The following is a 15,910-nucleotide window of genomic DNA, read 5'->3' as shown; positions in this document are numbered from 1 at the left end:
GGGGGGGGTATAGAAAACGCAATAGTGAGTGGGACGTCACCATTGTGTTTAATAAACATGTGTGTGGCGTTCACACGTGTCATGTCTTCGGCTTTTAAATCAATTTTATGGAAGGACGCGGATTCTTCTCTCGCCCGTTTGTATAAATTTAAACCTCAGCCTCAGTGCTCGCAGAACAACGCATGACGATGGTTGCCCCTAAAACAGTACAAAAACTGCGGCACAGTAAAATATTTATAGATCTATCTTTATTTATTACGATTTTAAATGTGTAATTATTAAATATTAACACGAAGTTTATTATTATCACCATCGTCGTCACTATTAAAATTATTATTATTATTACTTAACAGAAGAGAGAAGTTGGCATTTCTTAGGTTCAAGTGAGAACTGTCTTCCCGTCATAGCAGGTAACGTAGGGAAAAACGGACCCCCATTAAAAATTTAGCTACATTTCTATTAAAGATCAGTGGAAGAAAGAGGAAAAGGCATTCAAGAAAGCTAATAAAAAGTAAGTTTTAGACTGAAAACGAAACGCTTGGCATTTCACGATGCACGTCAGACTATGTTCAACAGAATTAAACAGAGTGGCGCAAATTGCAAATTATGTTTTCCGCAACCCCGCATTCAAAGTTGTGTTCCTTTAAAAACTAGAACGCTTACAAATAAGGAAGCGATCGAAAACAAACCATAAAAAAATGCCATCGCATTCTTACGGTGACGTCATTGATTATCATGACAATTGAATCCGGAGCTGTTTTGGACTTTGAATGCACTTTGAGGCAGTTTATTTATTCACATTTTGAATGTTATGCACACAAGGAAGAAACAACTATAATAGAAGTTAATAGCGATTTAAGAAAAGCGTCTTAACAGCTAACAGAACATCCAGCAAAATATTTACTGTGCCCACACTTGAATATAATCACAGAGAGAGGGGGGGGGGATTAGCACAGATAATATAGAATTTACAGAAATGTTACTAAAGTTAGAAAAGAAATCCCAAACAGCATCAGAAATATGAAAACAGTTCAAAACATCTTGAAGAAACTTCGCCGAAAATGATCAAATAAGGTTACATAAAACACAAAAATGGATCCCAAAACTGAAAATAAGCAAGAAGTAAAGCGTAATAGAGGATAAAACACTTCATAATATGGAAATTTTTATGGGAACGACTCAAACCCTTAATAAATTTGGATTAGGTTGACATTAAACCACTGAGTTAGAAGTGCTGAAGAAGATGGAATATTAGAAAGCAACTTAAAGTCGGAGGGTCATAAGGTCATACTGGATATATTCAATGGTATTTAACTACAAAAACAGAAACAAAAATTCCACTGCAGTGGCATAAATCCATGATTATCCAATGATTGTATACAAAGGACAGCAGAGAGGATACCAATAACTGCAGACAAATCACTTGATTATCTCGAAAGTACAAAATTTTATTTATTTCAAATAGAATCATAAGATTTTTGGATGATCCGTAGCATATGACCAAGCAGGCTTCACTGCATACTTCTCTAATCAAGTAATAGAAAATATTTCTATGTGACTCTCGCCCAAAAACGATTGTAAGCCAAAGTACATGACTCCATGAGTGGGATAAGGACTTTTATTGACATTTTTGGTATTTTTAATTAATCCTTAAACCTTTCTCTAGAGACAGAACTTGGAAATTTTCAAAACAACGTCAGTTCTCCAGTAAGCTGGGAGGGAGTTCCACATCGAGTCTTACCCCCTCCCCCTGATCACAAACATCCATGCCCTTGGCGGGTTTCGAACCTGCAGCCTCTTGTTTAGAGAGTGGATACGCTAATCAGTTGGGCAACCAGGCCGCACATAATACTCATAATTGGGTTTTCTTTCTGCAAAACAGGCAAACTGGCCGGAGAACACACGCCAATTAACGAAAATAAAAAACGTGTAATGCGTAGAATAAGATAAAAGCAGTACAATAGATCTCGTAATGTCAAGTAGCGTATGAGGGCCTCATCGAGATGTAATAAGAATTTCATTACTCAGTGAGAGGGTTCTACACATTTTCGTATTTCAATAAAGTCTGTCAAGCTGTAGGAGGAATGCATGCGTATACGACGAACAAGTCGAACCCGTTAGGTCCTTATTTATTCTGTTCGACTGGTCTCATAACGGAATTAAACGAATAAACAATTAAACGGAAGCTCCGACAACATGAAAACGACTTTCTTCCAAAAACGAGAATTTTTAATGGTAATCTCACACCGAAAGTTAAAGCCTCTCGTGAGTGTGCGATGGACCAAAAGTTCAGGAGCAGAAAAAAAATGTCTAACATTACGCACTTTTATACACATTGAATGACTTGAACTAGGAATTTAGAAAAGCGATTATTTTAAATTTATGCCTTCTTTTTTTCTTCATTTCTTTTCCAACGTTACAGGGAACAGATCAAAGAGAAGACGGATTACTGGAAACAAAATTTCGACGTTCTGCACCGATGGCAACGTACATGTTGGGGGTTACTCTCTGCGAATTTGAGTACAAAGGAGCGTACACAGAAGGTGGGACCAGAGTAAGTAATTCCTTCATTTTTGCATTAATATATCTCGACGCTAGTAGTAGGATAGGCGCATCGGACCAGATCCAGATCAAGATAAAATAAGGAATTGTGACGTGATTGGTTATTCATTTGATGACGTCATTGTGTATGTGACGTCATGGGTTTGGAATGTTAGGAATTTCCCTGGGGGCATATGTGTCAATGGCTTCAGTTTTTGTGTTTTGGTTCGCGTATGGAATTATGGGTGATGGTAGAGATAAGGATTCGTGTCGTGATTAGAGGGACACTTCTGACCAGATCAAGATAAGATAAGGAATCGTGGCGTGGGTGTGCGTTGTTTTCAGATGTAAATAAGTGACGTCATTTATTGTTGTCAATAAGTGACATAATTTGTTAGTTGTAAATAAGTGACATTATTGTTTTGAATGGAAAAGGGAGATATATTGGAGATAAGAAATCGTGTCGTGATTCGTGGGACACTTCTGACCAGATTAAGATCAAGATAAGATAAGGAATCGTGACGTGGATGTGTTGTTATCAGATGAATATAAGTGATCATTTGTTAGTTGTAAATAAGTAAAATAGGGGTATGGTGAATGGAGGGAAGTGAATATACTTGTAAATAGTATTTCAGCAAAATAAAATCTGCATTTGTAAACTTAAATGAACAAAGGTGTGTGTGCTTTTGTTGTTGTGTTATTCCACAGTGAATTTTTTACTCAGTTATTCTGATCAGAAATCGATATTTAAATCCACCACTTTATACCTTAATGCAATTCTGTTTATTTATTGTAAAAAAAATCACTACTCTGAAATTAATGCCAGGAATGGGGGAAAGTGTTGAAAACTGATATCCATGTAATTGATTATTTTAGAAATCGTCTAATGCTACCTATTGACATTGTTTGAGTTATCTGAAAACATTTCGTTCACATAATCGAAAATCCGAACTGTTAGAATTTGGTGGTTTTACAGAGAGACAGCAGATAATTTAACCCAAAAACGTGACTTAAACTCTTAAAGTTTGGTATAGAAAAAATGTTTGTACTCTCCATATAACAGAAATACAAATTTTACCTTTCCCCAAAGTAAGATAAAAACACACCAACAGTATATATCCAACAGCATGTGAAAACATGTCGTTGAGTCGTGCGCAAAAGGTTCATTTTTGAAGGAACAGTCAGGGTAGGGCATAGTAAGGGTAAAAAGTACTATAAGAAAAAACCATAAGTCGAGTGACTCTGGACTTATGGTAGTCGTTCATCCACTTCAGCTGCTATATTGTGTTGTGGTGTTTTGTGTTCGATAATGTGAAAATAATGGGTGAGCCACAAATTTCTTTGAAAGGTTCTTGGTGAAAGATTCTTTGTGAAAGATTCTAATTGTTTAGAATTTTGTAACAGAAAGTTAACATAAAATATAAGATCAGAGCTAATAATCAGTGAAATAATAATAATAATAATAATTAAATAACTATTTATTTGTGGTGCCATATAAAGTAATCTAAGAAGAAGAGTGAAGGAAAACGAATATGAAAAATCGACAGTGGGTGAAAAATACGAATTTTCAGTTCTCGTTGGTATAACTGATGGTCAATTTCCTTTTAATAAGACTTCAAATTTATTTCCTAAAGAAATTTGTATTTCTGATGGAATTATTATAAGATATGCATTGACAAAATCACTTTGTACTTGGAAAGAATTACCTGAAAGAGTTAAAAAAACAGAATTCTTGGTTAATAAAATATAACCATCAGCTGAAGTGGGAAATTGGTTCACTATCTCTGGACAAACTAAGAAATTGGATGATAGAATTAGCATGGAAATATCAAATATTACTCACCAAAGGAAGAGAAAAATCAAAAACATTAACAAGGTTGTTAGAGAGACCTGCCCTTGATTTAATTGAAATTGGATACCCGAAACGTGAAAACATAAGGTGTACTTTTAAATGCTTTTGGAAACAGAGTGAATGTTTGTGTGCTTTTAATAATTCTCAGAAGTATATGTATTGGTTTCAAAAATATAAAAATGTGACCGTTAATTTTACTGCAGTAAAAAATTCCCAACGATCACAAACGAAGAAACTTTCAGATGAGAGGCACATTGTCAAAAACCACATGATGGCAATTCTGCAACCATGGGAAGAACTTTTGAACAACAGCACAAAATTAACAATAAGCAGATTAAGGTCCAAAAAATAAGATGGTATTTTTCACTTTATTTATTTTCTGTTATGTTACATTCAGTAAATACATTGTAAATAAAATTTTCACTCAAGTATAATGTGTAAATTAGAATGAACAAATTGGGTGTTGTTGATGTGTTATACAAATTTAAGTAAGACCATTTTTTTTGTGAAATTTCATGCCACAAACTAACCAGAGACTTTTTTTTTTGAAAATCCACTCAGTGAATTAAAAGTCTTATTTTTTCATGCAAGCCCTCAAATATTTCAAGAAACTGTCAACTCTTGGAAGCAAAAGGAATAATCAGGTATTAAATTAACAGCCAGAATTTTAGTGCAGAAGATTTCACCTGAAAAGTCACACTTTTGTTATTATAGCTGTAGATACCTCCGACAGAGTAGAAAAACAGTCGTACTGAAAGTATGACTGTTAGAATTTCGTTATTTTACAGAGAGAGACATTAGATATTTTAAACCAACACGTTACTAAAACTCTTAAAAATATTGATTGAAAAGGTATCGTAGTGTGTAGATAACAGCAAGTCAATCAACATGCATATAATCAAATAACACTCATCATTGGAAGAGAAAAAAAACATTAATGAACTTAATAGCCAGATCCGTTCTTCATTTAAATGATACCAAATGATGAAAACAATATTTGCATGAATTTCAAACCTTAGAAAAAGCTGATGAATTTCTTTTTTGCTGTGATCATAAATATTTATTTGAGGGTAAACGTTTTTTTCTTTCTTTCTTTCTGATATAATTTTAATTTGAAATAAGAATAAATAATTATTTATTTGTATTCGAAAGAATATCTAATATAATAATTGTGGTAAAATATATATATAAATATCCGTACTGTTAAATAAATGCCAGGCTGAGAGGACAACAGTCAACTGGGACTAACGGAAATGAGTTTTACATATTTGAACTATGTAAAAACCATTTCAACTTGTTTTGAAATGTCACATGGTGAATAATCACGTGAATTACATGCAAGCACCAGTGGCAAATCATACACTATCAGTGCAAATGTTAAATCAGAAGAATAAAAATAAAAAAATAAAATACTGTCTTTTTCACTTTATTTAATTTCTGTATGTTAGATTCAGTAAATACAATTTGTTAATAATATTACAGTCAAATAAAAGGTAACAGAAATTAACAAAGTATATATATTACAGAGCTAATATTCATTTGAAATAAATTCCAGTTTCCTAGCTACACAAAACGTAACCAAACAAACAATCCATCTACTTGAAAACAATAAGTGTATAAAATCCTTAATCAGGAATGAATAAGTTTAGGATATGTGTCATCACAATCATGTGAATGCTAATCTCTTAGTCATGTATAAGTGTTTGAGATACAACCAAACATTGGAAAATGATACCTTTTGAACAATACCGTAACTCATATATTACAGGATGTGATTAATACAAACATATTAAGCTACAGTGCCATAGTCTTTTTTGTGCTGTGAATGTATGTTAGCACCAGTAACCTATAATGAAAAAGTCAACTGCATTTTCAGACTTGTTTGTGTTCTGTGCTGTGATTTTAATATATGTTAAATTGTGATTTTTAATATATGTTAAAAATCAACGATTTGGAATATTCAGAGAACCTAGATAGTACCAAGATGTTCCCATTCTGGAAAGAAATGTAAGTTAATTTTTTAACTTAAACATAAACAATTGATAATTGTAATTTCAGTAATCATTGCTCGTATGTTTTGGTAAGTGTAATTCTAATACTGAATAGTTTTTTTTATTTTTCATAGGAATAATCATAGGGTATATATTAGAGTATCAACATGGATACATTAGCGACTTTTCATGTCTAATGTGTCTGTGTGTCTGTGTTTGAGGGACACCAGCATATAATTAAATTATTCAGAAAAGCCTAATCAATGCCGCCATCACGACTCTACTCTAAGAATTCCCACCCATTAACAGGAAAGAAATACCCCAAAATGTATTGGAAAATTAGTACTGCAATCTATAGACATCCAAAGACGAAACTTGATGATAATGACGGATGTGTGTCACTCTAGGAAAATTTCACGATATCTTATCTCAAAAACATCGCCCACAATTCCATGGGCAAACCATAACACTATGTGATATCACAGAGAGACATATGTTCCCCAGAAATTTCCAAACACATAACCTCACGATTGCTTATCTCTAAAATTCACCCACAAAATCCAATGCGAACCCAGCACACCACGTGATGTCCCTTACAGAAGGGGGGGGGGGCCGAGCGAAATTCAAAACATTCCAAAATTTATCTTATCACTATCCATCACCCATAAAGCCATACACAAACCATTTACTTATCTACAACTCATAACAATACACATCCAAGACATTGACGTCGCTTCCCCCCATTCACCATACCCCTATTTTGTTCATAGTGTCCCACCAATCACGAAACGAATACTTATCCACTAATATATCTCCCTTTTCCATTCAAAACAATAACGTCACTTATTTACAACTAACAAATGATCACTTATATTCATCTGATAACAACACATCCACGTCACGATTCCTTATCTTATCTTGATCTTGATCTGGTCAGAAGTGTCCCACGAATCACGACACGATTTCTTATCTCTAATATATCTCCCTTTTCCATTCAAAACAATAATGTCACTTATTTACAACTAACAAATTATGTCACTTATTGACAACTAACAAATTATGTCACTTATTGACAACAACAAATGACGTCACTTATTTACATCTGAAAACAACACACACCCACGCCACGATTCCTTATCTTATCTTGATCTGGTCAGAAGTGTCCCTCTAATCACGACACAAATCCTTATCTCTACCATCACCCATAATTCCATACGCGAACCAAAACACAAAAACTGAAGCCATTGGCACATATACTCCAGAGAAATTCCTAACATTCCAAACCCATGACGTCACATACACAATGACGTCACCAAATGAATAACCAATCACGTCACGATTCCTTATTTTATCTTGATCTTGAACTGGTCAGAAGTGACTACACTACTACTGACGCTTAACACCAGTCGTTAATATTCCAGCTAGAAACTGACGTTACTTCTTTCCTGATAGGGAGTAACCTCTGTTAGTGCACAGTCGTGTGACGACGCTCTAGTCTAGTTCTCCGTGTTTATTTTAACTCGTGATTTCTCTTTTCATTATTGCGACAACTTTCAGACCAGGAAGTCTTTGGTGAACGTTCACGGAGGAATGAAATGGACAGAGGAATGTCGACGAAGACCAGTTGAAGAAAATGCGAAACAGGATTACTGTATCGAGCGCGAGATTTACTTATTTTTATCTTATAATTACTTAGGTATGGGTTCAAATCCCATCGACGACGCGAAGAACCTTTATCGGGATTTTTCAATTGAAAGTCGGTCTCATGTGGAGTTGGAAGGATTTATTCTCTCGGAAGCTTCGCTTTTCTTCCTGAAGAACATGAAACCCGAGCGAAAAGTACACGCCGTTTATGCACACGAGAACGTATGGGAATAAGCAACCGACTTATTCCTTCAGATCTGGTTTCAGAAGCCTTCAATGTCGACGCATAAAACAGGAAGGAAAGAAGCGGATAGAAGGTTTAATAAAATTATTTCATCAGCTATTGAAGGTTTATAATAACTGAAAAATCATCGAGCATTAAAATATATTTAATATTATTACACGAAGTTAAACTGTGTAACTCTGACTCCTGAACTGACAAGGGAGTTATGTGTCGTGATCCGTGTGATTCATCCAATTTCAATTGTTTTGTTGTATGTGTGCGTGCATATTTTCTCAGGAGAACGAAAGATCAATCTCTTCTTTTTTTTCTTGTAAGAATTGGTTATTTTCTAAAATAAAGAGTCAAAAGGCTTCACTTCGGCGATGTAAAAATTATAAAAATCAAGTAGGTATTAAATGCAGCATTATTTCAAAACCGAATACAGAAACTATGAAAGTTTCGTATGAAATTTGACCGGAGAGTTTACGGGAATACACCCGCCAGCATTTACGAGTTGCCCTAGCCGGACCCGGTCATTTCCTTATTAAGTTTGTTTCCAAATTTTTGCTGTTCATACTTTCAAAATGATGCGAAAAAAAAATAACCGAACGTCAAAAATATTTAAATATTCAAAAACGATTTCCACACTTTACGAGTAGTGGAGTTGCTTGAAATGATCAGTGTGCTGTTCCGGTTGACGCTGCCTTTCGCCTCTCCCTTTTCGGGACTTGCGCATCCAAAAGCAGACAAAGAACGTTCGCATAATATTTAAGGAAAAGTATTCTGCGTCTCCTTGTGCTACGAACTGCACCCATTTTCCTCTACTTTGTGCCATTGTTTGCGCAGGGTTTTTCTACTAAGACTTTCAAGGTCAAGGTTGAACGGTGCTTCTCTTATTGCATAGTTCACAGCGGGATTCCGTAGCAGAATTCTTTGTTTAATCGGTTTAGCGGAATGTCTGATAGCACTATTTTGAAAGATAATGCAACTTCAGGATCGTGCCTGAATCAACAGTATTACACAGGGCACCGAGTTTGTCGATGTAACTGCTTTAACAACGCTCAAGGGGAAAAAAAAAAAAAAACGCTGTTCCCAATGAAGTGTGCGAATACGTGTTTCTCCCGTAGTCAAATATTAAGGGTAAAATTAAATTCCTCCATTAATAGGAAATTAATTTAATACTGCAATAAGTGCAATGCAATGCAGTCAAACCCACATTCAAAGTTGTGTTCCTTTAAAAACTAGAACGCTTCCAAATAAAGAAGAGATCGAAAACAAACCATAAAAACAATGCGATCGCATTCTTGTACGTGACGTCATTGATTATCATGACAACTGAATCCGGTAATTTAGACAGCGGATACGCTAATCAGTTGGGCAACCAGGCCGGCACATAATACTTATAATTGGGTTTTCTTTCCGCAAAACGGGCAAACCGGCCGGAGAACACACACCAACTGACGATTAAATAAAAACGTGTAATAATGCGTAGAATAAGATAAAAGCAGTACAATAGATCTCGCAATGTCAAGTAGGGTATAAGGACCTCATAGGTGGCGTGTTTATCTTGTGTCAATTGACAAGCATTTCACAATCAATTTACAGCAGTGTAATGACTCCGGGGTTCATACTTTCCACGTGTCGACTCTAGGCATTTAAAACAAACGTGGGTGAACCAGGAAAGTATAAAACGGAATGGAAAGAACACTCATAAATGATTCACGAATGTAATTAGTCGGTCCTGACTAAGGGTCATTTCGTGCTAACTTCAACTGACAGTCTTGTTGCAAATGACATCGTCGCCTTGGCAGATGATGCGTTCTTCATGCGACTAACTCCTTTCTTCCTTCACTTGCCCACGCACGGCGCTCTCTGCCATTGATCTTTGCGCCGCTCGTGTGAAGGACTCATTTCCGAGAAACTGTCGTTTAACCATTATTATTAATAACTGCGCTATTAACCACACCCGCTTTATCTTTTGTGCGAAGTTTGAATCGTCAGAATTGACATCAGATGGGTTATTCGCATCATGTGACAGAACTGCTCAACGCGATTGATTTTTTAGAGAAAATTTCGTTTTTCCATTTTATCTGAGCGGCGGTCTCGGTTTCGAAGTGCTAATAATAAGCATTGGCCGCAGTTTCTTTCTTTCCACTCGATCACAATTACTTGTCATAAGCGATGTAAGAAGATGAAATTCCGCACTCACCAATTCACTTCCCTTGAGCAAACTCCTAAAGCTGCTCACAAATAAAAATACATTAATACAAAAAAAAGTTTTAGTTTTATCTTATATGAAGTTTATTCTACTTTCCAAAAAAAGTAAAACATAAAATAACACGTTGCGTGGCTATTACACGCTTATTTTCTGTTGTGTGCGTGATTTTAGCTTTATCTGCGTGATAAAGATGCTTGCTGACTAAAATAACTTTTCTCCTCCCTCAGTTTCGAGTGTACGGACCTTCTGACAGCATGAACTACACTCAGTATGCACTGGATGTGGGGATGAAGGTTCTGACATTCTACGAGAAGTATTTTGACATCAGGTATCCTCTACCGAAACAGGGTAAGTGGCTGTCATTTCTTTTATGCGTTAGTTATACAGACGGTAGCCAATCAGAGTTTTTTTTTCCTAACTGAGATGTGATTTATTGTTTCTTGTATTACTAAGATATAGTGCAGTGGGGGGGGGGGAGGGAAGGCGGAGAGGGAGATGCACTAGTCAAGTTAAGCCAAGTAGTAGTAGACTTAACAAATTTAAAATATGTTTTCAACCGAAACTGTGTTTGGCTTGCTGTAGCTCAGCTGTGGAATTGTGATCTGCTTCCAACTGAATTCAAAACAGATTTCGAAAATTCTCCCACTTTTCAACTGTGAAATATTTATTCAGCTGTTGGGAAAATCAACAGTTGGACAGGAATCCTTTGAATAGGTGAAATGGAAAAGAAGATCGCGTAACCAAATAGAGGCTTTTCACAAGCTTCTAAATAGTAGCATCTGTTGATCACTAAATGGAACGATTTGTAGTTTCCGTCCCCCCCCACCCCCGACTAACGAATGAATTTGCTATTCCTCCCTTCTCCCTGAAGAGCTGGGACCAAACAATGAAAAGTAATAGAATCACGTGGTCACAATACTCGGAAATTTCTTTCTGAATCCACTGAGCGAGATTTTTTCTGGCGCCTTTTGATGCGACGATTTCTTTTCATCTGAGACAGAACAGAAAACCTACTACTTTACATAAGAGTGTTTTCTTTAGGGCTGCCGGGAGGCGAGATGCTTCCTTCTGTACGTTTCCAATTAAGCGAGAATCGCATTTCGTCTTATTTTTGGATATAAACAGTTTTTTATCCGCTATGGAGGAAGCCTCATTTTATTAAAACGCGAATTCGCTCGCCTCACTAAAGAACTCGGAGATAGCGGGCTGTAACTTACAGAAGCGCGAAAGAAAACAAAAAAAAAAATGAAAAAACGTGTTGCTTTCTTGATTGCAAGCCAGGAAAAGTTTCAGGGGACGTAATTCGGTCCAAGAAGATATGATGGGAGGAAACAAAAGGGGAGAAAGGTCTGAATTAATGTTTGCGTTTCTTTGGACCACCTTTCTGTTGTCACGTGATACGCAGCCATTTCTTTGTGTTCCTTTCACGCGACCTTTTGCTGGATCGGAAAAAGCGTCCACGCGCGAACTGCATAACCTCTTGAAAGCAAATTTATTTTTCTAATTATCTTTCGGTAATTTTAAATAACCAATAAACGATTTATATCATTTATACCCCATAAATGATATAAATCGGAATTTCCGATAGAAATGATTGGAATTTGCTTTTTTCTTAAAATCATGAAATGAAGGAGGTTTTGCTGCCTCGGGGGAAAAAAAAACTTTTTTATTCTGGAGGAATTTCATTTCCTGAAGTTTCTTTGCAACCGTGGATGCCTTTTGCTTTAACTGTTTGTTTAATAACATTGAACTGTGCTAAATAGTTGAATTAAGAAACTAATTAAGCAATTTAATTAATTTCAGAGTTCCCAATATCTCCTCAGACTCCCTATTTGGGGGGAGGGGAGAAATGAGCGAATTTAACACTAACACTGCATCCAAGAAGACTTTGTTTGGATCATTTATCACATTTAGTGATGATCCTTCAGCTCATCATGATAATAAGCCGTTCCAAAAAAAAAAAAAAAAATCTAAAGATTCGTTTAGTCGCCACACTCGATCAACTCACTGGCAATGGAACCACCGATAGGATAATATATTCCTATAATACATACAAAACCTACATTCCCGGATTCCCCATAGTAAAGCATGAGAAACATGCTAATCAGTCCGCTACCCGATCTAGCAGTGTGAGGTTCGCACGCAAGTAAACGTCAGAGAGCTCAGCTGAACTAGCGCGTGCACACAAGTTAATCGCTTCACAAATTTGGGTTGATTAAATGTAGCCCCCCCCCCTACACACACACAAGATTATAAACCTACAGTACGCCGCGAGTGGGATAAGGACTTTTTTATGTTGTTTTTATTAATCTTCTTACATGTTCAAGAAACCCTGCTCTAGCAGCCACACGCGGAACTCTTTCAAGCTACTTGGAGTATACTCGTAGGTCGATGATCGTAGGCCAGGAGATGGAATTCATCTCCTCTCTACGAGACGATCAGGAACATCCTACGGCACGATTCGAACCGCCGCCTGTTGGTTGGAGAGTGGATCAACGTGGCCAGCGAGGCCGTTTTATTTACTTGCCAACAGAAACATCTTTGCGAGTTTACAATGGGGACGGGGCAAATGCACGGAGACGAAAGCTCTCCAGTTGGTGCAAGAAACAATACCCTTATATCCCTTAGGGAATATTCAAATTGGGACATTCATGAGCAGTTAGTTACATGAATATTGTCAAGTAACCGATGTTTTTCTCATCTTCTTCTTCAGACATGGTTGCCGTCCCTGACCTGCCTGCAGCTTCCTTGGAGAACTGGGGAATAACAACTTACAGAGATTCGTATCTCCTGTACGACAGCACGGAATGCAGCTCATCGGATAGGTTGAGAACCGCCTCCATTATTGCTCATCAGTTATCCCATATGGTAAGATATCGCGCCATCTACCGGTTGTAATGTAAAACGCTCAGCCTTTTTTATCTCGTATTTTTTCTCGTATTCCTTTTTTACTTTCTCTTCGAATGGCGAATGATTTTAATTCTACAAGTTTTGGCTCCGATCTCATGTTTTATTATTTAAACAAACATTTGCCATTTTAATGTTGCTTTTATTTAATTTTTCATTTATTTATTTTAATTAAAGGTAGTTAAATTATTTAATTTAAATATTTATAATCTATTACTTTTCGTTGTTTTTATTAATTTTATATCGCATCTATTGTATTGTTTGCTGCTCAGATATATTTTGCTACTCTGATTTATTTTAGGACATAATTTATATATTCGGGACCCTCCCCCTTCTTTTCTGAAATCGATTCGAACAATTTACGTTTCATATTAATTATTTAGAAGATGTGTGTTTTGAGATCGGTGTTATTAAGAAACCAAGCACAGAAGAATGCTTCTATTCCTTCCTCAGAATCAAAACGAACCGCTTTTGTATGTTTTTATTCCGAGAGAGGTGGGGGAGAACACCATAAAAGACGCTCCCAAAATACACAACTTCAATAAAAATCGTAGAACTGTAGTTTCTTCTCTTGATCTGTTATTTTATCTTTGTCTTTTCTTTTCCACTCTTCTACACACACACACACACACACACACACACACACACACACACACACACACACACACACACACAGAATTGAAAGACTTAGTGCCCTCATTTATTTGCCCTCAAATTCATTAAATCTCGAGGCCACTCCTAAACGAAAGCAGGCTATATAGCCATAACAAAATAATAGTTTATTTAGAGGAGTAACGCGCGAATTTCCCAGAAATAATACCTATATTAAATCTCGAGATCTCTTTAATAGAATCGAAGTAAATGGTACTATTCAACGTGTCTATAATGATTATTAGCATTATCCACCATGTCAACCGCATGTTATTTTCAATTTAATTAAAAAATGAACAAAATTATGCTCGTAACAGGCCTTTCTTTAAGTTATGACGCTTTTCGTTCAAAAACGAAAACACACAAGAAAAACAAGCAGAAGCTCAGAAGAACATCCTTCATGTTCAGATCCAAAATTCATTTCAAAATCGAATTTGCTTTATTGCTTAGACATTGTAAAATAATATGCATAGATATTTAACTTGTTTTATATCACCCCACACAGGAGAAGTCCCAAGCCCTATGAGGCGACACAGAAATTAACAATTAATAATTTTAAAACTATCCCAACTTGGTTTTTAATCGCTTGTGGTGTGTTTTATTTCGTGTACACCCTCGTCTTCCTACTTCAAATTTTTTATTCTTGTTCCCAACTACAATTTACCCCGTTTCCACTCATTAATCTAAAACACAATCGAAAAAGACCCTTGATATTCGGAAGTGAGCCTCAATGCCTAGTCTGTCCATTCCTACCTCAAATTTAAAGCTAAAATATTCTGTTTGTTGTGATCAAATCAGTTGGAGAAGTTACACTAGGGGATTTGTACTATACGATATAAGTAGTACATAGACGGGAGGAATAACACAAAGAATATAACAGGAAGCTAACCGCTCTGGGGTAACACCAATTTCGAAACACACTTCGCTGCAGTTACTCTCCTTTCTTCTCTTCGCTATTGTCAAAGAACCCCACAGTTTGCTTCAGTTTCCCTTGAGGCTGTTGGTCAAAAGCGACTCGAACAATACTAAAAGAAAGTAAATTGCATCCGAAGGTAGACAAATAAAACACTCGAATCCGCAGTTTCATAACTTGTCAACATCCCCGAAACATCGGTGGAAAATTTCATTTTTTGTGTTCTGAAAATTTTTCTGAAGCAGCAGCAACATTATATGCGTTGCGAAAAACAAGAACATGCGTGTGGGTCTCATCATAGATGTTTCTTTATTTTTAGTGGGGTGGCAACCTCGTTACAATGAAATGGTGGGACGACGCCTGGCTCAATGAGGGCTTCTCCACTTTCATAGAATACAAAGGATTGGAAGCAATGGAGCCAACGTGGGATGCGGTAAGTGAAATAACTCTTTTCCCAATCTATTCCCTGAAACTCTATTGTTAAAATGCAAACGTCTCATCTTTCTCTTAACCATGAATTTAGAATATTTGTGCTATTTTAGAAAAACAGAAACTAGATATAAACTATAAGGCAACTTACCTTAAAAGTTGCTCTATAGTTAAGAAATTGGCTAAGAAAAACTCTATAGTTAAAAAACTGGCTAAGAAATTAAAACCTTTATCTTGTGTAATTGTAGTTAATTTTGGTTGTGAATCCAAGGGATATTTTATCACGAATTAAACAGCAATAAAAAGTATAGCCCTGTAAAAATGCCGATTTTGCATCCACACCGCACAGGCGGGCCCGGGTTCTTTTCCCTCCAGGAAACTCGGAGTTTTTCAGCCCGTAAACTCAAGAAAATCAATCGAAGAACTCTCTCAGCTTCAGACAATTATGTATAGTGTTAGAGAGTACAGGATGGCGACAGTTGTCTGTCATACTCTCCTCCCGGATGCCAATTAAAATCACAAATTCTCTTGGGCCAGGTAT

The 15,910-nt window shown here is 36.3% G+C and overlaps 1 protein-coding gene across 2 annotated transcripts in view; it reads left to right on the top strand.

The window, feature by feature from the left end:
* The window catches only part of LOC150095819 (uncharacterized), a 178,747-nt gene that overhangs the window by 113,282 nt on the left and 49,555 nt on the right, over positions 1–15,910 (top strand). For both annotated transcript variants that reach the window (XM_090409107.1, XM_090409106.1), the window contains exons 21-24: positions 2,423–2,554; positions 10,697–10,817; positions 13,183–13,337; positions 15,260–15,373. In XM_090409107.1, coding sequence (XP_090265233.1) covers positions 2,423–2,554; positions 10,697–10,817; positions 13,183–13,337; positions 15,260–15,373 — 522 coding nt within the window. The remainder of the gene's footprint in view (positions 1–2,422; positions 2,555–10,696; positions 10,818–13,182; positions 13,338–15,259; positions 15,374–15,910) is intronic.

Source organism: Typopeltis vanoorti, chromosome 19, assembly GCF_054136105.1.
Source record: "Typopeltis vanoorti isolate ZY-2024b chromosome 19, IOZ_Tvanoo_1.0, whole genome shotgun sequence".
Lineage (NCBI taxonomy): Eukaryota > Metazoa > Arthropoda > Arachnida > Uropygi > Thelyphonidae > Typopeltis > Typopeltis vanoorti.
This window is presented reverse-complemented; position numbering and strand designations above follow the sequence as displayed.